This window comes from Zingiber officinale, chromosome 6B (assembly GCF_018446385.1).
Source record: "Zingiber officinale cultivar Zhangliang chromosome 6B, Zo_v1.1, whole genome shotgun sequence".
Classification (NCBI taxonomy): domain Eukaryota; kingdom Viridiplantae; phylum Streptophyta; class Magnoliopsida; order Zingiberales; family Zingiberaceae; genus Zingiber; species Zingiber officinale.
In genome coordinates this window covers 56,215,407-56,240,809 of record NC_055996.1, presented here as the reverse complement: position 1 = coordinate 56,240,809, position 25,403 = coordinate 56,215,407, and the positions used below count along the sequence as shown (strand labels likewise).

General features: G+C 35.6%; 1 protein-coding gene across 15 annotated transcripts; it reads left to right on the top strand.

Moving 5' to 3' along the window:
* The first annotated feature begins 57 nt into the window (after positions 1 to 57).
* On the top strand, positions 58 to 23,451 carry LOC121992461. Of its 15 annotated transcripts, none has more exons than XM_042546868.1 (11): positions 58 to 413; positions 926 to 1,030; positions 1,247 to 1,368; positions 1,670 to 1,855; positions 8,810 to 8,917; positions 9,784 to 9,987; positions 10,056 to 12,025; positions 14,831 to 15,379; positions 15,949 to 16,197; positions 16,295 to 16,403; positions 21,969 to 22,442. In XM_042546868.1, the coding sequence occupies exons 1-8, from the start codon at positions 338 to 340 to the stop codon at positions 15,354 to 15,356; spliced, it is 3,297 nt and encodes a 1,098-aa protein (XP_042402802.1). In that variant the 5' UTR covers positions 58 to 337; the 3' UTR covers positions 15,357 to 15,379; positions 15,949 to 16,197; positions 16,295 to 16,403; positions 21,969 to 22,442. The 15 variants fall into 15 exon arrangements, with proteins under 15 accessions (XP_042402802.1, XP_042402801.1, XP_042402796.1 ...); XM_042546867.1 differs by having other exon boundaries at positions 1,235 to 1,368; XM_042546862.1 differs by having other exon boundaries at positions 926 to 1,368; positions 21,969 to 22,312; positions 22,395 to 22,442.
* The last annotated feature ends 1,952 nt before the right edge of the window (positions 23,452 to 25,403 follow it).

The window sequence follows — 25,403 nt, the reverse complement described above, 5'->3', positions numbered from 1 at the left end:
GGCCAAGGCCTTGTCTAATTATATGGGCCTTAGCCTCTTTAATATCGCCATAGGAGGGCAGGCGGCCTGGTCTCGTCTCACTCGTTCCTCACGCGCCGCGAGCGGGCGCTTCCGTTGCTCTTTTTCGCGATCACTGTCGAGCACAGGCGGCGCAACTCCTGTAGTTCCGCGTGCTATCGCAGGTGTTCGTCGTGATCGGTGGTGGCGGTACGAGGCGCATAGATTAACTAACTTGTCTGGAAAGGAACCCGTGACTTTGAAGCTTGCTTTGGCGGCCTCTGAGAGCCCTCGAATCTGGTCTCCCTGTCTCCTTTCTTTACTGGTTTATCGCCGGGCGATGGAGAAAATTCCAGCGGCCTGCGCTATGACGTGGAGCATCGAGCTCGAGAAGGGCCTTCGCTCCAAGTGCCCAGGTTGGTCGTCTCTTCTACAGAATTCTATCTCTCTACAACCATGAATTTATCCAATGCATTCTTTGCAACCGTAGAAAATGAAAAGGAGGTTTTTTGGAGGCTTGCATGAGCACACTTTATCTATCTGGAAATATGATTCTCTGTTATGTTTTCTAGTTTGCTCAGAAGAAGTGCGCTTTCTTTATGTATGAGCATGAAAAGCGAAGAGTGAGACCTGGAGGTTTATTTCAGCCATGAGGTCAATGATAGCAACTTACACAAATTTTGTTAGTTACAGCTAAATTGATAAGCGAACCAAATTCAGAACTAGGATCGCAAATTGTTGTTGTATCATTGGGATATGGGATCGATGAAATTATGGACAAAAAGAAGCAAAAATATTGTGAATATTATATTTAAAAGCCTATTGTAGAACAATGTATCTCAATGCTGCTTGTTGGTGCTTCTTGTCATTCTCACTTGAAACTTACATTTGCTTTATGCTCTCTATTTACCCATGCTTGTATATCCAGATAAACGCATTCTAGCAATTGAGAAGATGGGACCAATACTCCAAACATGGAGTGAGGAGCTAAACATTACAAGGGAAATTGCGGATATGTACAATTTGGTTGTAGGTGAGGACAGAACATTTGCAAACACCATTCTTCTTCGGCTTGCCAATGCATTTAAGTGTGGAGATAACCATACAAGGCAATGTGTCTTGAAAGTATTCCTCTTAGAAATGCCACATATTAGGAAGGAAAGAAAACGGTATAATGGAATTTTAGCAAAGAGAAGAGTACCTAATTATATAGAGATGCTTAAAAGAGTGAAAGTAGTTTATGACACAGGTGATGCTGAAGCTAAAACTTTGTCGTTGCGGCTTTTTGGTTGTTGGGCTGATCTTGCCAAGGATAGTACTCACATAAGATACATTGTACTTCAGAGTCTGCAATCTTCCAATATCTCTGAGGTGATCCTAGATTTTCCTACTTTTCTTTCTCTTCAAATACCATTTTCTCAGTATCTCACGTAATGATATCATTGTCTTTTTACTATGTACACATTTGAGAAATAAATAGTGAAACTGCAATGGAAAGCAGAAGGCCAGTTTTCAACAGCCTAAGCGTGCTCTTATCTTATGGTGTTTATCAGCATCATGTATTAAACACATTAGGATATATTAACTATTCACTATTTTTAGATATAAATTATTCACTATTCTTAGACTAGGGACACTAATTTGGTATGTCCTGTGATCTGTTTTTTTGCAGGTAAAAGCATCTTTATTTGCTGCAGGATGCTTTGCTTTGTTATCTGAGGATTTTGCGCTCATCACTTTGGAAATACTGCTGAATATTGTTGGCTCATCAATGTCGCCCTTTGATGTGTCCATTGCTGCAATTCATGCCATTCCTAGAATGCAATGCTCATCTATGGTTGCATCCAAAGCATACAAGGTGCATCATGCTTATGACAAAAAGTTGCCTTAAGTTGATTTACTATTAGTTCTGAATAGGAATATTGAATAGTCATTTTATAACTTACAGTATAATTATGTTCAGGATTCTAGTTTCCTTAGGCTGAGATGCTAGGTTATGGTTGAATTCTCTTACAACTCCTTGCTTTTTCTATGACTACATGGGTTATATTGATGGTTTTTGTAAGGAATTATAGAAGAAAAAACAATGGTCAAGGGATGGCATTCTTCACTTATTTTCTTTCAGGTTTTTTAAGTTCGCAAATTTCCGACTATGCAAAACATTAGATATGTCCTATTTTCTTTTGGGCAGTGTAAAAGCAGAATCTCATGTTTAGTTTCAATGACTTGCTAAGAAGTGCTCTCTTGGCCATTGAAGTTAGGCACTTCGTTCACATTCATTTCTCATAGCATGTTGTATATTATGTCTATCAACTTTATATTTCTTCGGTTATTAATTTACTAGCAACTAGAAGTGAACTAGACCTGACCATGATTCGGAACCGACGGTTCGACGGTTCAGAACTGTCGGTTTGACGGTTCCAGGCAGGTCGACCCTTAAGCTTAACCGCCCAAGACGGTTACGGTTCATGGTTCGGAATCGCCGGTTCACGGTTCGTCACGGTTCGCCACGGTTCAAGATTATTATGTTAAAAAAATTAAAAATTAAAAATTACAAATTACAAATTACAAATTAAAATTTATTGGAAAAAAGGGTTTGCACTTATTTAAGTTGCCTACGTATCCCCTTAGGGGAATCAAATTCCATGTAGTTCTTTTACATTTTTATTCTTTTACATTTTCACTCACTTCCATTTCCCGTTCCTGTCATATTCGTTCATTCAGTATCAAAATCTTCAACTTCGTCATCTGAAAGTTGCATTCCTTGGATTCTTTTCTTCGCTCTGGTCCAATCATCCAGTAATGATTGGACTCCAATGAGTCAGGAGACAAAATTGATCGTTGTTCATCTAATATATTGTCGTTGGCACTGAACGTTTGCTCCACAGCAACAGTTGACACTGGACAAGCTAAAATTTCTTTGGCGATCACAGAGAGAACGGGAAAGCTTTGAGGACCACCACTTTAAGATATCGAAATTTTCACTATCGGCTTCATTAAAATCAAAAGAAGTCGTAAAATAATTCTCAAGTTCCTGTGTGGAACTTGAGGATTCTCATGGACGTTTTGTCCGTTCTTTTAATAAAAGTTGTGCTTTTATAAGTTTTAAATTACTACTAGTAGCTTGTTGTATTTTAGAAATATTAATTTGTGTTCCATATTTTGCATAATATGGATTATAAATATCATATAAAAAAATTCTAACATTATATATAATATTAACGGGATCAGGAGAAGAAGAATATTTAATTGGAATTAAAGCGTCGTAATATAAAGTTAACATTTCTTGTAAAACTTCTAATTTAAATCTAGAATCCAAAGCAAATGCAATTAAATAAATTTCAGAAATAAAATAAAAATATTTTTCCAATTTAGTTTTCATAGTTAAGATGCAAGGAGATAAAGATTCATTATTAATATGTTCATTTAAAACTAATACTATATTAGAAAAAATTTCTAAAACTAATTGAGCAGTGGGATGATAAATACTGGAAAATTGTTCGGTTGCATCATTAAATACTTTTAAAATTTCACAAATACTACTACAAATATTCCATTGTTGTGAAAACAAATATATATTAGTATTAGTATTTTGTGCAAAAAATGAACATAATAATTCTTTATATTCAAATGAATCTTGTAATAATTGGTATGTCGAATTTCAACGTGTTGGTACATCACGTGGAAATTTTTTAGGTCTCATTCCATTAGTTTTACAAAACCTACCCCATTGTTTCATTATAGATGGATGAGACCATAGATAAGAAATTACAATTCTAATTGGTTTAATATAACTTTCTAAAATTTTTAAACCATCTTGAACACATAAATTTAAAACATAGCATACACAACGAATATGAAAAATAAACCGTCAATAATAGGTTGACAAACAAATTTTAGATCATCTATACAAGCGGTATTGGAACTAGCATTATCTAATGATATTGAAAATATTTTATGAGTTAAGCCATATTCTTCTAAAATTAAACATAATAATTGTGCGATGTTATGAGCATTATGTGATTCATCAAAAACTCTATAAGCTAACAATCTTTTTTTGAGGTTCCAAGAGTTATCGATCCAATGGCAAGTCACACCCATATACGAATGTGTTTGCCAATGATCACTCCAAATATCGGAACATAAAGAAACTTTATTATCTAATTTACTAAATTCATCAATTAAATTCTTTTTTCCTTGTTTTACTGATTTTTTAATTGTACGAGTAAGTGTAGTTCTAGGAACACGTTTAGCACATGGATTAAAAGATTCTTTACAAAAATCTTAAAATGTGCATTTAGATCCAAAATTAAAAGAAAGATATTCTACAGAAATAAATTTAGCTAATGATTCTCTTAATTTATTATCCAAATATAAAAATAAACTGGAATCGGTACTACCGCTAGTTGAAAATCTTGATAATTGTGTTTTAGAATGGTCGAGTCCAAATTCCGTCGGGTGCTTCATTTCTACATGTCGTTTCAACGACCCATAGTCGCCGTCGGCTTGGAATTTGTAGGAAGCATTGCAGTGCTTACATTTTGCACGCATTTCTCCTATGGAAGAATGACCTTCTCAAAATGTTTAGTGAAAATAGAAGACTTTAGAGGAGGAAGTTCCCAAACCTTAGAAGTAATTGCATCGGTACTTCCTTGTGTTTCGGGTGTCAGATTCGGAAGATGCTCGATCTCATCATCGGTGGATTGAATGTTGGGGTCCTCCTCTCGCGGATTCATTATTTCTTTTCCCTTCCGAGCTTGAGATGACGCACCTCCGCGACCTCCTTCCATTGTAATTGAAAATTGGAAACGAAAGTGTGTAGAGAATACGAAATTGAGATTAAGAGCAGAGAAGATGCGTGTGAAAATGATGAAATAAGCTCTCTATTTATAAAGTTTTGATAGTAACGGACACTAAATCATAGCCATTGATCAAAAAACAGTCAAATGATCCTAACCGTTGAAAAAAATACCCAAAAAAACCCCACCCTCTCCCAACGGCTATGAACCGCCGGTTAACCGACAGTTCAAGCCGGTCAAAAAAAAAAAAACAAATGTTGAACTCGCGGGCCAAACCGACGGTCCGTCGGTTTTGCACCAACGGAACCGGAACCGACCCGACAATTTGCCGGGCCGGTTCCGGTTCGACCTGGCGAACCGGGTCAACGGGCAACCGGCCCGTTGACCTGGTTACGGGCCCGGGCCGGGTCCGAGCCGGGATCCGGGCCGGGGTCGGGTCCGGGCCAGACCTGGCCCGGGGTCGGGTCTACACTGAACTAAACCATTTATTGTGGAAATCATGAAGAGTACTTAAGTTTTATATATGTATATATATAGTTTTGATGTGCTTTCGGTAAAGATTTAAAATTTCACTTGAAGGTCTTGAGGAACTAACATAGGTGAGATTTTTTTACATTATATTTAAAATTATTTAAGATTTTAAAGTTGTTTATGCAAATCAAAATTTAAGAGGTTATTATATTTCTAGAAAATTTTTAAAAAATATTTAGAATTTTAATTTTTATTGTAACGAACTGAATCACTATTTTGTGAAAGAACAAGATTTTACTATCAATTTCTAAAAAGGGTTGAGATCCCACATATTAGAGCATATTTTAGTAAATAAATATTTCTTTTGATTTTGCGAGGTCTTTTATGTTTGTGTGATTGTTTGTGATATTAGCATTGTATTAATTGGTATTTGGTACTAGATCAGAATTCTTAATTTGGTGTTTGCAATCTCCTTCACCGCTTCAGCGTGATTCCTCGCAAGTTTCATCCATTTTTATCACTTTTGTGCTCACATTGTCAATGCCATTTCATCCTAACCCCTTCATTCTTTCACTATCCATTTTGTTGCCAACAATTTCATCACCACTTCCTTTTGCAAACTTTCTTTCCAACAACACTAGCTTCCATTAATCTCTCGAGCAACTCCAGCCACAACGAACCCTTTTTGTTGGTGTGAGAGAAGAGAGTAATCTTTCTTTCTCCTACCACACTCTTCCAACCTATTGATCCCATTCCCTCCTGCCATATTCCGTAATCAAAGCATCTCTTTCTCTGTCTCTGCCCTACTGTTGCTTCCTTGAGTTGCCTCGTTGGTTCTCTTGTATGCTGTCAGTAATAGATAGTGCTGCTTGCATATAACCTAGCATCACCAACCTGCATACTTACACTGCTTGACATCCACCCCTTCTATCGCGGCATCCCATACAACACCACACCACGCCACGAACATTTTTGAAGCACTCACGCCTAATTTATTTAGCTACATTGTGAGGAGGAAGAGTCAAGGCTCACAAGAAAAGTAAAAGTGTAATACTTTTTAACTCATTTGAAATGTCGCTCATTGAAGTATAGCAATATAATCATGCTCAATAGACTTGACAAGGCCATCACTACTTATGCATGGAAACCATGAGAAGAAAGTTATAACTATTTGCTTGGAGCTAAGGTTCCCTTGGTTAGGGAGAATCACACATTTGAGATTTTCAAATTCTATTAACAATTCTTTAAAATTTTGAAGTTGTCTATGATGATTGAAATTTTAGATTTTATTATATTTCTAGGAAATCTATTAGAGAACTTTGTTTATATTTTACTGAAAAAGTAATGAACCAAGTCATTATTTTATGAAGAGTGATTCAGATGAATCTAGTCATTAGTTTATGAAGAACGAGTGATTTGGATGAATCAAGCCACTATTTTATCAAGAATGAGTCAAATAGTCTTATTGTCTAACTATAAAGCACTTATGATCTCATCTATTAGGCAGTTTTTAGATAATAAAATTTCCTTTTTAGATTCTAATGTCTTTTTCCTTTGTGTGAGATACTTATATTTGGATCAACACTTTCTTCTTAAGTTTTTATGTGATTTGATTTGAGGTTTGATTTGGTGTTGCGTTTGGCACCCTTCCGGAGAAAAATTCATTTGAAACAAAGAGCTTACTGGTGGCTTGAAAGCATTTGCAGAAAAAGTTAATATATTTCTGCCTCACCAATCTTTCTTTTGAATTCTTCTTATTTGCAAATGGTGTTGTTAATAAGTATTTTGTTCTGTTGTCTAAAGAAAGGCATTTGAGTGCTTTGTCCAAACACACAATGAGGGCAAGAGAGATCTGAGCACCTGATTTTTTCTTCTGAAAATGCTCAGCTTTAGGCACTATTAGGTGTGGACTTGGACCTTGGCATTGCTGCTCATAGTATCATATTACACAGTACAAGAAACACCCTTTTCATTTGTTGATTTGAGATGGTTTGGTTGCTTAAGTAGAACAAGGTGGCAGATACAAAAATCCTGATTAAGCTATGAAGCTCATTCAAGCCTACTTAGACATTGATCCTATTTCTATGTTATATGCAACATTCCTTGTATCTTCATAGTGCTTCAATTAATATCCATGCTCTACTTGTTTTTGTTGAATGTTGCTTCTGTGTCATTGACATTATGAGATCTCTGAATCCATCAGGAGTGCCGATCTGTGTTTAAATCCCAATTGTATATGCCTAGTTAGTAATTAATTTGCACCCATTATTTGGTGAACCTCAACCTAGTATAGTTTTATAATGACAATTTTTCAAAGATAACCATTTTCTTAGTGTTTTAATATTCACTAGTGTGGGATCAGTTTTCTTTATGTTTTTTCTACCATAATTTAGCTTGTAATGCAGATTTGCAAATTTCAAAAATTTGAAAAGAAGCCATTGAATGTGGCAAATGCAAAGAGCTCCCTTCCCCAACATAACACTCTCCATTCACAACCTTGCCTTACAATTCATTGATTGTTATCTTTCTCTCAGTTGCATTTACCTTGGAAGGAGAGAGAACTTGTGAATTTGCTTAAAAAATAGTGCATCAGTCAAAGTTTTCTTCTTCTACAGAATCACCTTAGTGAGTTGATGGTATGTCCAAGTTCCTTGTGCACAAAGCCATACTATAAGGCTAATTAGCTTTAAATTTGGATGTAGATACATATTTTACATCAGTGATTATATTTACCTCTAAATATTTATATTACTTAGTGCCTTGCTTTGGTAATAATAGAGGGCCTTAGCTTTTTAGTTTGCCTAGTGGGATAAGTAACATTTTTTTTTTCAATAAAAAACACTGTTTGTGATGAGAAGATTTCTTTCTGGTAATTGTGCTTGGTCTGCTTGTTTGATGGTGGACAGGTACTACTTATTGTCTATGCTTTTAGTGTTGGATTGGTTAGATAATTTATTTGTATACTCTAGTGGAATCACTTCATCCACTAATTTTGTATGGAAATTCTTTTGGTCAGGAGCTATATCTGTGGCATAAACAGTGGTAGTACAGAAATTTGCTAACGAAATCGTATATGTCCCATCCTTTTAAGTATATAAGTGAAACTAAAAAAGGTAGAATTAAATGCATGAAGAAAGATCTGATACTTGGATGCAGTTTTTGGGCTTGGAAATGCACATTTAGTAAAGAATATTCTCCTAATGTGAATTATTGATGAACAAGGCAAGCTGGCTTGAAGTTAACACTAAGATTTATTGTTTTTTGTTTCCATATTTTCACCAATAATAAAGAATTAAATTTTGAAATATTTTTCCTTCTGTAGTTCATGATTAACTGTGTGAGAAAAAGGGAGTATCTATCCTGCAAGTAATTTCATATAAGAGAAAAACATATAGTTCAATACAATTGTGATCTTTTTTTTAAAAAAAAATTAGTTCATTTACAGTCTTGTAAGAAACTATTATTGGGTGCTTTAAATGATGAGTTTAAGGCTGAGATGCTGTCTGCTTGTGATCTTTTTTTAAATTCTAGTTCATTTACAGGCAGGTAAGAAACTATTATTGGGTGCTTTAAATGTTGAGTTTAAAGCTGAGATGCTGTCTTCACTTTCAAAGCTAGCCTTCAAATCAACCACCTTGTACTTTGAACAGGTATCATCGTGTAATTTATAATTTTATACTTGACGAAATGCTCTCTCTGACTAAAGTGTGCCCAGCAGTTTAGTTTCATTGATTTTTTTCTTTATATAATCATGTTAGAACATTTGCCATAGTTTTAACTTTTAACGCTAGTTGGCAACCTAACGCAACTCTCTTCCTTTATTTGGGCTTGGGACTGGTCATGATTGGTTCGTCATGGGCAGAGTTAGACGGCTTGGTTGTTGTTGTATATAATCATGTTAAGAAGGTAAACTCCTATAGCTAATGGTGTGTAACATGGTTATAAATCTTGATCGGAAGCCTAAAATATTGGAATATGGGTACTACTTATCACTTAAGAACCATTAATTATATGTTTTAATATACATTGCATGTCATCCAAGCCCAAACCATTTTTGTAATTTGAACACGTGTGCTAAGCTTGTGGATTATATTTCTATATACTCAAATTTATTGGAAAATTCTAGTTCACCTTTCATATTTTTTTTTTCAATTACAATTGTAAATGAGGAAATCACTGACAGAACATAGTAATTCGACAAATAGGGTTCGTCCATACATCCAGTTCACAGCTATGAATTTGAGGAATGTCATTTTAGTTATTATTTTCTCACACAAATATTTGTATAATCTGCAGACGGACTTTAAGACTGTTCTATAACTTTTTTTTGGTCTTTTTTGTATCTAAAAAATGCTTTGGTTATGTTAACAAATAGTTAATGCAGTGCTGAAGTGATACTTCCTGCATCATTCTGTACTTCACTTTGTTTCTTCCATATTTAGACTTAGTGTGTGTGCTAATATGCTTTTCTATTATCTAGAATAATTTTTTGACTAGAGTTTCTTTATTCTTGCAGGTTGACTTACTCCTATCATTTCTAAACAATGATACTACTTATCCTTTGAAAGTTAGAGCTTTAAAATGTCTATATTTCTCTTTTGGTAGACCTACTTGCTGCTTTAATGCCAATGAGAGTGTAATTTTGAAATTACTGCATGTTGTTGATAACAATGATCATCAAGTGCATGTTCAATGCAAAGCTTTAAAGATTCTATGCAAGGTACATTTTTCATGTATTAAATTGATCTTTTTTGTTTATCCATAGTAATCATATATCCTTGTTTGCAGTTGTTCAGCAGTGTGCTACCAGATGTAACATATGTGGACCTGCACGCTTTTCTTAAGAGGCTTCTGTTGATATCAGAACAAAAGTCCAGTAGGACAAAAATAAGTCTTGTTCATCAGCTTCTTGTGCATATCTTGTGCAGCCTTAAGTTGGCAGAGAAAGGGCATTGTTGTACAAGAAGTCCAAATGTTTTGACCTCTGAAATAGATGCTTCAGCAATTGAATGCCAAGTTATATCAATGATTGTAGATTATTTAACACATATGATTAACCAAACTATAACTAATCCCAGCGAGAGAGGTATAAACATGGAGACTGATATGCCCTGTACTGATTTAATACAGGAATGCAGGAGAAAATTTAGACTTATTCTACTTCTGGCCACAGAATATCCTCTAGCACCTTTGACAGGTCTAGATAGGATAATATGTATGTTACAGACCCTCAAGGGTATACATGATAAATCTTCGTTGGAAGGCATTCGTGCATTAGTTTCTCAGGAAGAATTTCATATGAAAAGTTGGGGGCTTCAAGTGTGTCATAAGCAAGATCTCTTTTATTCAGAAATAGCAATTTGCATAATCAGATTCATGAATGCTTATATGAAAAAACTAAATGGTATTGCTTCTCTTAGTAGTGAAGTTCGTCAGAAGGTGAAGCTTTTAGTGGAGTGTATACAGCATAGCTGGTATGCCAGTAGTGCTGCTTATGAAATTTTCTGCCTCTGCCAGGATCCTTTTGTCGTATGCTCCTTAGGTAGAGAAGCTGATAATCAAGCACAAAATTCAGATGAATCAGGGTCTGGTAGCATTGATAGGATATATGATAACATTTGCTGGGTCAATCAGGAGTGGAAGTCAATGGAATTCATTCAGAGGATGCTGCAAAAGAGAAATTACTGGGCAGCATATAGAGCTGGAAAATATTCTTGTCTTGAAGGTCTGTGGTTTTCAGCAACTTTTGCCTTCAGGAAATTGATGGATCATATAGATTCAGCAAACCTTTTTTGCTGGTTGAAGTGTTTGATGCTGTTGGCTGGTAGTGAGAGTGAAATTAAACTGCTACTTTTTCCCAAAGCAGGCAGAGAATTGGTCAATGGGTTGCAGACAGTTAAGGACTGTAGCAAAATCTTGACCTCTGTTATGGGAGGAGATAATGATACAATTGCAAATTTGAGTGGATGGGATGGGAAATTCACAAAAGTTTGTGGTAGAATATGCTCTGCAGAAGAAACATTAGCATCAGCTGGTGTTTCAGATGGCATCTACTATTTCCAGAGGTGGTTCCTCCATCTTAGAGCTAAGTTGTTTAATATCCTGGCTGATACACTTGTATTGCTCAATTCTAGTGTACCATCTTTTATAAACCTTTGTAATGAGGAAGAAAACAAAATGCTCCACGGTACAAAATTTACACAAAATTTGAATGTTTTAATGTCTGGCTTGGCCTACGAGTCATTCAGGTTGAACAATTTAGCCAAATGCTATGATCTTCTTGCTTCATCTTTCTTAGATATTGACAGCCAAAGTTTTAAGGCAATCTCATCAATGGCACTTCACTGCTCTTTGTTGTCCTTTTGTATTGCATTTACCATGCACTTCCCATGTTCACCTGCTTACAGAAATGTCCCGAAGTTTTCATCCACTTTGATCTTGCGAGACCTTATTGAGCGTTTTTGGACTACAGATGACAAAATTTCTAGGCAACTCATGTCCATGGCTGCCTTATGCAATGAAAATGGGCAGTCATGTTCAGGAATATGTACTGCTACTCCTGATTATGTAGAGAGAGATAATTTGCAGGTATTTAACTTCTGTATATCAAGTACTCTTAGCATCCAAGAAGAAGTGAAGGGAGCGAAAAGTGAGGAGATACCTTTATTGTCATTGCGTGGGCTGCGGCTTCTTTGTGATATTTTCAGAAGATGGATGGAAATACCTTTCCATATTCCCAAATATTTTTTCACTCTCAGGTTGGTATCTCTAATGTTATACTTATGGACAGATGTAATTTATTTCAGTCTTGTGGTATTAAATAAATCAATGGCGCCCTTTTTTGAAGTAAAATTGCATTTCAAGATACATCTTATATTGTTAGAGTTACTAGGTTCGTCGGTTATAAATGTTGCAAGGGTAATCCCACATTAGTTAAGTTGTAGGGTATTGTGTTGAATCCTATATAAATATGATATGATTGGATAGTTCTCATTTTTCAAAAAAAAAAATCATATTTTCATTTCTCTCATCTTATTAGAGCAAGTGGTCTCCTAGGGTTGTTGTTCTCTTCTCCATTACACTTAGAGTAAGACTGCCAGTTAATTTGACGATGTGGCCTTCTTTCTCTTCACCACCACACTCTATTTTCTCTATTATTTTTCATCAAATGAACCATCTGTTATAGACCACCTCTTCATCTCTCAACCTTTCCCCTATTCCACATTCTTCACACCATGGCCTACATAGTAACAAACATTAGCTAGGTCAAGCAATGAATATCATTCAACCTTCATAGGTGAACAATCCCCAAATTTATCTTTTGTCCTCTTTGCATCCATTATCATTGAGTGGAGCCATGGATGAGTTCCTCCTCTGCCATCATCAACACTTTCTCAATCCACTGCAACCTCGTCTCTGCCAAGGTGGTAGTCCCTTTCTACTCCCAGCCTCCTCTCTACAGCAAGGAAAGACACCCTTTTCCATTGTTGGCTTTGATGTAGTAGAAATCTTCCCATTTCCTAGACAACATCCCTCAGATGTAGGTTTAACACCAACCTTGAAGAAAGATCTCCTCTACTTCATTGGATCTAACTTCCTCATTTACTACAAGCATCATTCCTCTCCACTCATATTCTCTAACTATGGTACTCTGCCCCACTACTAGCTATCACAATTCAGTAGGCGTCATGTCAAAATAAAGCTCCTTTGCTCCCTCATCTCTATTGCATCATGCCTTGTTGGATCCAAAATCAACTCTTGCTATGTTAACGGTTGTATGTTGTGATGGTTGACATGTTCCTACCTTGTTTCCTGATGATTCTTGTTGTTTGGCTTATGCCTAGTGGACCAAGCCCATTAACAAAAGAAGGTACATTCAAGGGGGTAGGAACAAAGGCAAGCAATCTTATGGACCCAATCCTATATATATAGAGAGAGTTAAAGAAAGGGAAGTGGAATAAAAATGGCAAAGCAGGAGAAATACTCAAAAAAAAAGGAGAGAAAAATGAAAAGAAAGAGGATTGAGACAATTAAAAGAAGCAAGAAAAAGGAGTAGATAAAAGGGGATCGATAAAAAAGAGACGAAACATAATAGTAGTAACTAGTAAGAAGAAAAGTTGACTAATATGAAGCATTTACTTTTGCAATCTTCAAATGTTTCTCTATCCTAAAGAACTGCTAGTTTCTGTCTCACTTCACACCATCACTTTTCCTTATTGTGTACATCATTTAAAATAAGATTAATTTTTATCTCTCCTTTTTCAATATAACTCCTCTTTCAGAGACAGTGTCAGGTTTTACTCTGTTTATCTTAACATCTTTTTCAAACTAAAATGATTGAAAACTTAATTTCTTGCTCATCTTAGAGCCTTTATCTCACTTTCTCCTAAAAGACTTCTAACTTTCTTAGTCATGACTTTGAAAAGATAGACGAGTGTTTGTTTCTCTGCATCTGCTCTTTGATATCGTTATCTCTTGTGGTAAATATAGACCTTTACTTGGTCTCTTTTCAATATTCACTTTCCTCCTTAAGGGTAGATGTTGGCACCACAATCTATCTATTATACTCTCACAAGCTGCCATTTTAATCTTGTAAAATTCAAAATCCTATGGCCTCTTTAGTTTGAAGGGAATTAAGAAATTGATGGTGTCAAATCCTTTAAAGTTCGTCACCAACTTTATCTTTTGAGATCTCTCTTCTGAAGATTGTTGTCAATGATTTGATCGAGTCTTGTCATTTCTTTATAGATCAATCAACAGCATTGTGCCATTGTACTTCTCAACTGCTGCTCTAATATTATCCTTTTGTTTTCATCATTCTGAAGTGTATTAATCTATGCTAATTTACTTTTCTAAGCTCTTTTTCATGTTTATATGACAAGCTAGGTATAGATTAATATCTATGCTACAGTGATTGTGGGATTGTTAAAGTTCTTAGGATCATTAGTTGAGTTATAAAATACAATATTGAGTCCTATAAATTCTGTGTGCTAGTTTTTTTTTTTTAATAACAACATTACAATATTTCAATCCTTGCAGTTTGTCTATAATTCAGTGAAATACTCCCCAAGCTCAACTAACAACGGTAACTGAAACACAGTATTCCATAATTTCCATTTCCCATGCTTTTGCATACATGCATTCCCTTTCAACTTGACTTATATTTGCTAATTTTGCATTTGGGTTCAGTTTAAGAGAGTTCTGATTTGGGGGGAAAAAAAGTTGGTTTCAATTGGTTTAATGTGAACCTGTCTGTTATCACTTGAAAATGGAGATGGGTTTTCACTAGTGCATTTGTATTTAATCAATTCAGTTGCTTCTGTCTCTTTGCTGGGATAGAAGTAGTAGACATTTCTCTCCACTCCATGGCAGCTTGAGTTGTATTACCCTTTTTTAGGTTGCTTAGTTTCTCTAGTATTCTAATTGATAAGCCCTCACCGCCTGTGCGCTCGAGTATAGTTAAGTCATGTTCTGTGACTGTGGTCTAAGATGGCTTTTTGGACATTATGGCCTATGTACAGAATAGGAAAAAAAACAAATGCTAAGAGAAGCTGCTTCTGCAGGTCTTGTATTGGTGCTGAGCTCTTCATCCTAAATGCTGACCCTGGGAACAGAAGTGAACTATCTGTCCTACACGGTGATTGTATGTCCCTAAGTCTGTGCATCCAACTGAAGAATGCATCAACAGCCCTATGCCCAAAAGTTATGGAAATTTACTCCATTCTTGCTGCAAAACCATCAAAGCAATCATCCCCTGAAAAAGGGAAAGAAGATTGTTTCAATGCTTTCAAGATTGATGAAATGCTCGAGTTGAATAGTCTTCTAATGATGCATGTAAAGGATACCACTCGGAAGGACAATAAAATTAACTTTATGAATAGTCCTGGATATGAATGGGTGATTGCATTTTCATCTTTTCGACCAAATAAAAGAGGCCAGGGATTTTCATCTTGTTTGCTGGATGTTTCCGCATTCCCTGAGGGCATTTATCAAATCCAGTGGCATAGTTGTTGCATTGATGAAAGTGGAACCTATTGGACTTTATTGCCTCTGACTCCAGGTGCATTCTTTACAGTAAAAATGTCGTGACTATCAGAATATGTTTTTGAAAGGTACACATCTTGGTTCGATTGCTACTAAATAATGGCTAATGGGAAGTTGTATCTCTAGTTTTGTAGAGTTAATTCTTAACTCTAATATAGGTTTACTTTATCTAGGCTGAATTTTACATGCAACAAATCTAGCTCACTGAAGACTTGTTGTCAACTTCGGTTAATTATCTTAAGGTACGAGCCCGTGTGGTCTGGGTCCACATGTGAGGTCATGAGCTTGGTTAATTCAAATCTTGCCAGGTTTCAATAGAAACTATATATAGTTTGAATTAGCAATTTAGCATGCCTCGCTGTATGATTTAGCATGCCTCGCTGTATGATTTAACATGCCAACTCATCAGAAAAGAAGTGTTATGCAATGCTGCTAGGATTATCACTGACTTAGCTGATCTAGAGTGAATGATGAGCTAGATTTGTTAACTTGCAAATTTCATGCCAGATCTGTAAAATCTCTAAAGCAAAGATAAATAGAGTATCTTGCTTTGCTTAATGGTTTGATTCTTCCAAATATAATTAGTGCTTATAGTTTGTAGTATTCTTAATGGAGTGTTATTGAATTTCTGTTGCAGAAAGAATCTTAATAGACAAATTCAGATTTGGAACTTACATAGTAAACGACTGTTCATGTTTACCAAATGTTGATGCAGTGATGCTATACAGAAAGAAATTATATTTTTGATACGAACTTATACACAAGTTAGTTGATCTCAAATATTGACCCACCACCATGAATTGTGCGTCAGGTGTTTCAATTTATTACTAGATGAACTAAGTTGATGCCGCCAGTTGGCTGATTTTCTGGAACTGAAGCTGAATAGGTGCCTATTTGCAACACCTTTGAGATAGTTCATTTTCCTTTTTATAAACTTATTTCAGCTGTGTAATACTTGAATAACCTGAAATTTCCTTTTGCAGCTTGGTGACCGTATATGGTTTACTATGACATCAAAACACTGCACTAAACTGCAGGATTATTAAGGAGTTCTTTTTTCTCAAGAAGGCATCAATTTTCATCAACCAATTGGTAGGTTTGAAATGATCACTCCATTTCTTCAGTAAAGAAGTTAATTATTCCTTATTTTTAACCATGGAAGAACCATGGTTCCTATCCTCTCTATCGATATACTTATCCAAATGAAGCATATTTGAAAATGGTGTTGATTTGAGAAAAGATAGGACCCTATGATAACAGCATGAATGCTTTAAAGCAACAATAGCCTAACTAAGCTATGCTTTTAATTCAACAGTTTAGTCAATATACACAGTTGTTACCTCACCTGATTACATCAAAATGTCTATGCATGCAACTAAGCTAGCAAAGAGACTGGACTTGTCTCTACATGTTTAAGAAAAACTTTAACATCTTTTAGTTTTAATCTAATTTGATGTCAGCGTTAAATGTTCCATTTGATTCAGAAGTTGGCTTCGTTGGTTGCAGAAAACAGTTGATCCACTATTTTAAGAGTTGATGGATGATTTGTTTCAACTAGCATTTCCCAAGTTAAATTTGGTAGCTGAACTCTTACTCGATGCTGAACTAAAGTTCCAACGTAAACAAATATAATACGAGATCTTCTAAAATTAATCCAAAAAGGAAAAAGAAATAATGCAAAAAGAGAATGTGCTGTTTTATATATTATGTATCCTGTAAGTTACAAGAAAATGTCTATTTTTCTGTATAGGTCAGTTTAAAAGGTATATTAAGTTCTGTGAAACTTAAACTTTGTGGTGGTCAGCACCTTGTGCGTGATAAATCGTGTACTAACTGTCGTAACTCGTGCAACAGCTTTAGTAAGTCACATGTGGATTGTCAAATAGCATGCGTTCCGATACTAATATGGATGTCAATCACCTTTCTGAAACTCAGATTGTTTTCAAACTGGACAACTTACTACCGAGATTAATCTTTTATCTTTTGCAAAGGGGGGAAAGTAATTAAAAACCAGTACATTATAAATGCTGCTATGGACATTAAGAACGTCAATTGCTTAATATCACACAATAGCGTTAGGTGTAGTACTGGGTTTTATTGTTTAAAACACAGTGCATGCCATAATAATATTAGAAAATTGAGCCTGATAATGAAAAAGGTAGTCGATCCTCTTGATGCATGTTGTTCAAGGAAAGAGATTACCTATAAACTTTAGAGTGAAACTGGTGTTACTTGTAGACTAGAAATTGTACATAGTTGCGAAGTAGAATAGAAATCATCAAATACAAGGAAATAACAAAGTAGGAAGTGTAGAATATCTGAAACCACCCACCCAACCTTGTCCTTCCTTTTCAAATTGGAGATGCTAGGAGTATCTTCAATTTGCATTGAGCATGAATAAGTTTTTCAGAATTATCAAGTTGGCGATCGCTTGGCCTAAGGATGATTTGCACAAATTTCAGGATGACAATATATATAAGACATGTTCATGGTTTCCGGATTACTGCCTAATGCCATATTAGAAGATCCATATGGCTCGAGGATGAGTTGTGTATTATAGGATGACAAGATACTTTTCAAATGAATCTTCAGATGTTGTATGTTGTCTGTGATCAACCTAAAGGCAAGGGTGAGGTCACAAGGTGTTCAGTTGGGAAAAGCCTATGACTAGAGAGTATTGTTAATGGACAACAATTCTATAAAGGAAGCATTATGGATCATCAAATCAATGGAATAGTGGAGGAAATAGGGGAGGAGAGCAATGTTGTACGAGAAGGAAAGGTCACAACCATTCTACCAAACACAAGGGGAGTTGACTTTCTCGTTGATGTTTCAAACACGAAAATACTAGTGGTACGAGGTGATTGTAGTGAGAACAAAGTGAGCTTATGATGATTGTTGAACGAGAATGACAGAGAGGCTTTAATAATCACTTAAGAGTTTGGGAGAAATAATTCTTCATTTAATATGTTTCTCTAATCATATATGGTATAAAAGGAAATATAATATATGTTGATATGCTTAATGGAAGTATACCAATGTGAATCAAAAGGTTAATAATCTCTTATAGATATAATTTTATTTAGATTCGTATCTAACTAATTCTCAATTGACCTCTAGTATGTTGCTCTAATTCTTGATTCACATATTAACATATTTGTATTTCCTATTATGATGTGTTGTAATTCCTATATAATAGTGTAACATTTATGATTAGAGAAACATACTGAATGAAGCAAGGTTTAAAATCTTGACTTGTGCCGAAGTTTCGGTCCCGGACCGGAACGATACGATTTCGGTATTGTATCATACCATGCCGATATAGTTTTGATATTTTTTAAATATAAATATAAATGTATATTAATATTTGATTATTAATGTTTATATTTTGAGATGTTGAATTTATATTTTAATATTTTCTCATAAAATAATGTCTATTAAATTTTTATAAAAAATAAGTAATTTTTAAAATTGAAAACTAAATTTAAAATTATAAAAATAAATATAAAATTATTTAAAAATTTTAAATTATTTTTTAATGTATTTGTAAATTTTTAATTTTAAAAATTTTATTTGAAATGTTTAAGAATTATATATTTTTTAAAATTTTTAGATTATTTTAAATTTATATTTAATTTTAAAATTATTTAAAATTTTTTTAATTATTTTTAATATTTTATAATTATTATTAATAATATTTTATTTATAAAAAATAGATATTTGAAAAATAAAAAATTTACTAAATCAAAAAGACTAAAAATCGTGATCCCTCAAGCTTGATCTCTACCGCAGATTTTAGAAATATATAATATTTTATTAGAATTTTTTAGAGTTTTAAATTAATTTTTATATATTTTAATGGAATAATTTAATTAGGTTTTTAATTATTTTTTTTATTTAAATTAGAGATAATTAGATTATTAAAAAAAATAATTGCATAACTAATAAATAAATAAATATTTATTATATATTTTTAAAATTAAAATAAATAAAATATTTATTTAATTAAATATTTTATTATGATTTAATTAAGCCTCTTTGAATTATCCCCATGCATCCATCCATCCTGAGAATTGTTTTAATTTAAAAAAACATTTAATTAAAAAACTAATCACAACCTCTAGCACAGGCACAACCCTTCCGGCGCTACCGTCAGGGTCGCGCGGCCCCTCTGGCGTGGCTACGGGGGGGTCGTGCGACCCCTCTGGCGAGGTCGCAGGGGTGGCGCGGCCCCTCTGGTGCGGCCACGGGGGTCGCACGGCCCCTTCGGTGAGGCCGCGGGGGTCGCGTTGCTCCTCCTGTGCGACTGCAAGGGTCGCGACGCCCTTCTGCGCGGCCGCGGACGCCGTGACGCCCTTCCTGCGCGACCGTAGGTGCCATGACACCCCTCTTGTGCAACCGCGGGCGTCACGACGCCTCTGCGACTGCAGTGGGATTGGTGCCGAGTTCGTGCAAGTGCTGGTCGGTGGGCTAAATGAAATGTTTCGCTCGTTTTGACCGGCTCAGCACGAGATCTCAAACGCTAGAATGAAGGATTATTTCTCCTAAACTCTTAGAAGGTATCAAATCCCCTAACGTCCTTCATTATCTATCTCCCTTTGTTTTCATTGTAATCGCCTCAAACCATCATTACTTTGTGTTCAAAACGTCGACGAGTATACCATTGTTTGCTCTCCTCCATTTCCTTTACTATGTCATTGATTTAACAATCCATAGTTCTTCCTTAATCGAGGCACCATTTAACATTGATCCTCGTAATCATGGACGCCCCTTAATTGCTTATGCTACTTCTTTAGTTGAGGCATTGCCCACTGTTCATGTTCCAACAGTTGCACACCTTTTGACCTCATCCTAAGCTCTAAATCAATTGCAAGTGACATCTGAAAAATCTTTTGAAAGTTATGTTGATATCCCATAGGACAGGTCAATTTTCCTTGGACCATGCGAGTTGTCGAATCTAGCATTAGGTGGTAGTTCAAGATCCATGGATATTTCTCATATGTGTTGCCTCCATAAAATAAAAACCTCCAAAATGTCCTGCTTTCTCTTATTTCATCTTGTTATCTCAACCCACAACCAGTACTATTCATTCAACCAACTGAAATAATCCATTAGTAAATTGGAATTGGCTAAGCACAGACATTTGTAAGGTAAAATGGTTATTTTCACCTTGATGGACCTACACAAGTCCAAATTCAAATAAGAGGGCGTGTATGGGTTCTTGGAAGTCCAAGTTATGTCCTTGGTTAATCTCGTTATGGATCAAATTTATTAGTCTCAGACTTATCTTGTAGATTGAGGATATTTTTTTACTGGTCTCCCAATAAATGTAATCTTAGTATTGCACATGAAAAATGTCTATACACAAGTGGTTGTGGAGCTTGAAGGTTATAATTAGATGCATTTGCAAATATAGAGTTAGCGAATATTTTGTATTTTTGTATTCTAAATCTGTTATTTTTGATAACTAATAATTCTAATAAAGGATTGGAATTGAAACTTGAGTCAATTTGAGTCTCCTTTATTATAAGTGAAATTTGCAAATATACAGGAAGCAAAATTTGATTCAAAAATGAGTATATATAAAATGACTCAAATTTCATATAAAATTTTGAAATGCAACAATAATAACAGCGTCATATGGATCCTCTTATGTCATTGGATTCAATCCCCTACTATATATCTATGTTTAAATAAATTTTATCATATTTTATCGTTGCTAATCAAGTCTTCTTTGCTCTTCCTCTTTCTCAAATAATTTTAGAAATGCATATAGGAATAGTAAAAGTAGACAATCTAATAAGACCACACGATCTATGCAATTTGACTGGACCCCAAATATGCTTAAGAGAAAGAAAATTCAAAGTCCCTAATATGTAAATGGATCATACAAATTGATCTATTTATGAAGTAAAATTAATTTTAATAGAAGATTTAATCAATCTTAGCTTATGTAAAATTATTCTTGAAAAATATATAGTAAAATGTTGTAGTATATTATATTGATAAAAATAACCGAACGGCATGAGTTGTCGCCTCTACTCTCTTCCCCATCATAGTATCTATCAGTCACTTTACTTGTATCTATCTTATAATGCTAAGGTGATTATCCATGCACATTTAAATGGGTTGAGTATCACCGAAACCCTTTTCCATGTCTTGTATCTTCTACATCACCCAGACTCACCTTGTTTATTAGTATCCAAGCCCATTTAAACGGGTTGGAAGCTACGAGTTCTCAAAAACACTCATGTCGCCATTCCAAGTTGGATGCATGTATAGTCACAATGGACAAAGGTGCAATTTACTGGCTTTACACCATACAAACTAACTCTTAGCCAGCTTGGTTGAATATTAATTTTAGAGCTTTTGCTCTTGTCTGGGATGGACCCTTGAAGAAACTGCTAAGGCTTTTCTGCACTTTTGTTCAAGCATGGATCGTAATAACTGGCTACAACAATGCTCTCTCATCTTCAATTGTTAGTCTAGATCAATGGAAACCATTTGGTTGGAGTTTCTTTAGCTGTGGAAGCATCGGATCCTGCCTGCCTTCAATAACTACACATTGTTGTGATAGATTATTATCTGTTTCAGACTCGTGTCTGTAATATATTCAAAGCTTTTGAATCATTTCACAGTGTTTCAACTTTCTTGTAGAGATTGGAGAAATTAGGAGGCGTGTGGACCAGTAAAACTTCAGACTAGTTGGATGATGACTACTCACAATCAATGGCACACCTAAACCGCCTCCCCCCCTCCTCAATCAACCTCACATTGATAACTTTGCACGAGGTTGGAAATTGCAGCAGCTCGTGAAAGGACGACAGTCATCCTCCACTCCAATCTGAAATCCTCTTTCTATGACAAACAACATGCATGATCAAGCACTGCAATAATCTCTTTAGTTTGTTCAGATTTGTGAGTCAGTCAAAAGGCTCATCCATCTCCCCCACACACTGCTTCATGGTGCTCATCATCAATGCAGAGGGGGGACCTCCCTAGTGTGTGCATAGTGTTTGAATAATCAATCTCTCTTTCTTTCACCACACCGACTATGTATGCAATGTGTCTTGTCTTTTGCAGTGTTGCATGGCTGTGCGTCCAAATCAGCCAGATGAGATGACCACACCTTTGCATCCCTAAAAGAAAAGTTCATTCAAGTAGTCACAAGTTTTGCAGGAACAGTCCCTGCCACTCCGTGGAGATTGCTGATGCCTTTTGGTGCAAGTGCAACAGATCCCCTTCCAAAAGCTAAGAAACTGAGTGGGCACAATGATATAGGCTCCACTCTGACCGAGGTTGGTTGTTTGGCACCAAGAGGTAGGAAAACAAATAATAAAAAATTGCTGCTCATCCATCAAGTCTTTTTCTTAGGTAAAAGTCCTGTCACTGTCCCCATTTGTCTAGGTTTTCTTTGTGTGGCCCAAGAATCTGATCCCTTTCAGTAAATCTAGATTTGGATAAGTTACAAATGCCACAATTAATTAATGCTCCTTGATCATGTTTTGCAGCAGCATTTTGGAAGGAGAAACCAGATTTGGGACAGCAACATCTTTGGTCCTTGTGACTCCATGTCATCTCATGTCCTTGCAAGAATAATTTTGATGAAGGCTTGGCATGTCAGGGTCAAAAGGAAGGGGCCCACGAGTGGGACCCAGCCCTTGCCCCCAACCAGCACCATGTTGCAGGAGGACCACAGAGGAGGCAGGGATGGATACAAGGAAGGAGATGATGAAGGGGTGCCTGGAGGGGTTGAATGCATTGACAATGAGATGAGTATGGGGGGATGCCAATAATTTATACTGCCCCAGGGGGGATCATGCCTTAGAACATAGGGAGGGGTGAGTAGGGAGGAGGTTGGAGGATGCCTTTCGGAATAAATACGACAAGGAGAAGCATGTTATCGGCGGTACATGCCCGAAACCGACTCACGGTGTTTCGACGGTCCTTGAAGTTGTTTCAAAGTCTCCTCGAGAGATTCTACGAATGATCTAGACGTTTCATTTACCAAATGTAGGGTTGATAATTCTCATTGTATCTTGAGTTTAGGGTTGAGCAAAATATCGGTTAATTCAGAAATTCATTTAGTTAATTTGGTTCTGCTTCAGTTATTAATCGATTGCTCGCCTCTACTTGTGTCTCAATCAATATAAAACTGAATTTTTGTCTTTTCTGATTACATTGTGTTTAATATTAATGTATCTATCTTAACCTAATTAAATGCGATCCATCAACTCCGCTAGACTCTAATAAGGTGGGTTAGCTAAGAGCAAAGCCAAATTTGATCTATGGATGATGTCTTGACCAGCCGGGAGGCTCGTGGGTACGGTCGCCGGCCGGCGGGGACCCGTCCTATGGCCAATTAAGGACAGTGCCATCGCCAATCAATTCGATGCCTCGTGCATTCATGTTGGACAAACTAATAAACATCATCATGAAGTTATAGCACTCAAAGCTTGGACCACAGTGTGGGCAACCATGTAGCATATTCCAAATATATTATTAAGAGATTGGAAATACTTTAACTATTATTAACGTTTTCTTTCCTCCTATTTTAACCTTTATAAGTATTTATTTACCTCGTTGATCCACTAATTAAATACTTTCACAATTTATCAACGGTCCTTTGTTTCATCATTCGGAGTAAACGTAAAATTAAATAATAATAAACTATTAAATAAACAAATAAATTTATAAAATCAAATTCACCTTTTAAGCTAATTCATTTAAATTAATAAGTTATTTAAACATATTTATTTAATTGATATACTATATATTGAATGAATATAAACAAAATTCTTATTTGACCATGAATATATCACATTTAATTCATTTATAACCCTAAGTTCTATCCCTAATTTTGACGATAGCAACAAGGTGGTCCATGCCCATGCTACGCGTATAGACTCTATTGTTAACAGAGGTGGTGAGAGTACGACTAGCTAGTGGCTGTAGACATTGTTTGTAATGGATGCATAAGCATGTATAGTTTTTTCATTAAAACAAATAATTACGGTTTTAGTTTGTCATTCAATTTTAAAAGTATTAGTGTACAATTAATGCAAATGGCCAAAGCAGCTAGTCATACCTGCAAATCATCATCCCGTCGCTATCCTCTCATAGTAAAAGATAAAGTTGTCACCGTTACGACCCCGCACATGATTATTAATGACTTTTTTTGGTCCTATTGATTAATGACTTTCTATTTGTCTTTTAATTGATTACAACGGTTTTTTATTTCTTCTATACCACCGAGAGAGTCCACAAGATTTCAGAGGCGTCACAATTGATTGATCTGATCGGCTATAGCATGGGCTTAGTCAATTACGTGTCGTATCATATCGATTTATCATCTACGACATGTCGGACATGACTTGTAATGTCGGTAAGGGATGCCCGGCCCTCTCCCTCGTCTGACCTGCAAGATCAGATCAAGCCTAGCCCTGACACAGTCTAAATCAAGTTTAGTCAAATTTGATCGCCGACGGTCCGACCCAACTCACACCTAAGCACATTCCCATTCCATCTGCTTCATTATTCTCGTACATTGCTGCATCATATATCTTTTAATCTTGGACCTGGTACAATGGTAATGGTACAACGACCAAATACCTTTTAAATTTTTTTAGATATTTAAATTTTAATAAATTAATCTATAAATTTTTAATAATGAATAGTAGATATAATAATATTAGAGTGATAGCCAGTTTAATAGTAAGTGCTTACTAACTTACCTAGTAATAAGTAGAAAATTTTTATAAGACCAGGTCGATCATCCTCCGGATTGATCAGTGTAGGATGGATACATGATATTAACTAAAAAAAATTAACTAAATATCTAGGCCCGAGACAATGGTGCAGCGGCAAGTGATTACGTTCATCTCAGGCACTTCTTACAGTCTGTTCTCAAGTGGCTAGAGGGTAGGAGAAGTTTTTCCCCAAACATAGGAGTATAAACAAGTCAAGCTGCTTGTGAGCTATTCTGTTTTCGGTTTGAAAAAAAAAAGTTCATTTGATTAAATTAACAAGCCGAGCTTGAGCCTGATTTCAAGCTTGAAAACATTATCAAGTCAAATTCGAACCGACATTAGT

Coding starts and splice junctions, on each gene's coding strand:
- LOC121992461 (XM_042546866.1), top strand. CDS start 338: ATGGAGAAAATTCCAGCGGCCTGCGCTATGACGTGGAGCATCGAGCTC. Junction 1,856..8,809: donor TTGCATCCAAAGCATACAAG/GTGCATCATGCT, acceptor GTTCATTTACAG/GCAGGTAAGAAACTATTATT. Junction 12,026..14,830: donor AAATATTTTTTCACTCTCAG/GTTGGTATCTCT, acceptor CTGCTTCTGCAG/GTCTTGTATTGGTGCTGAGC.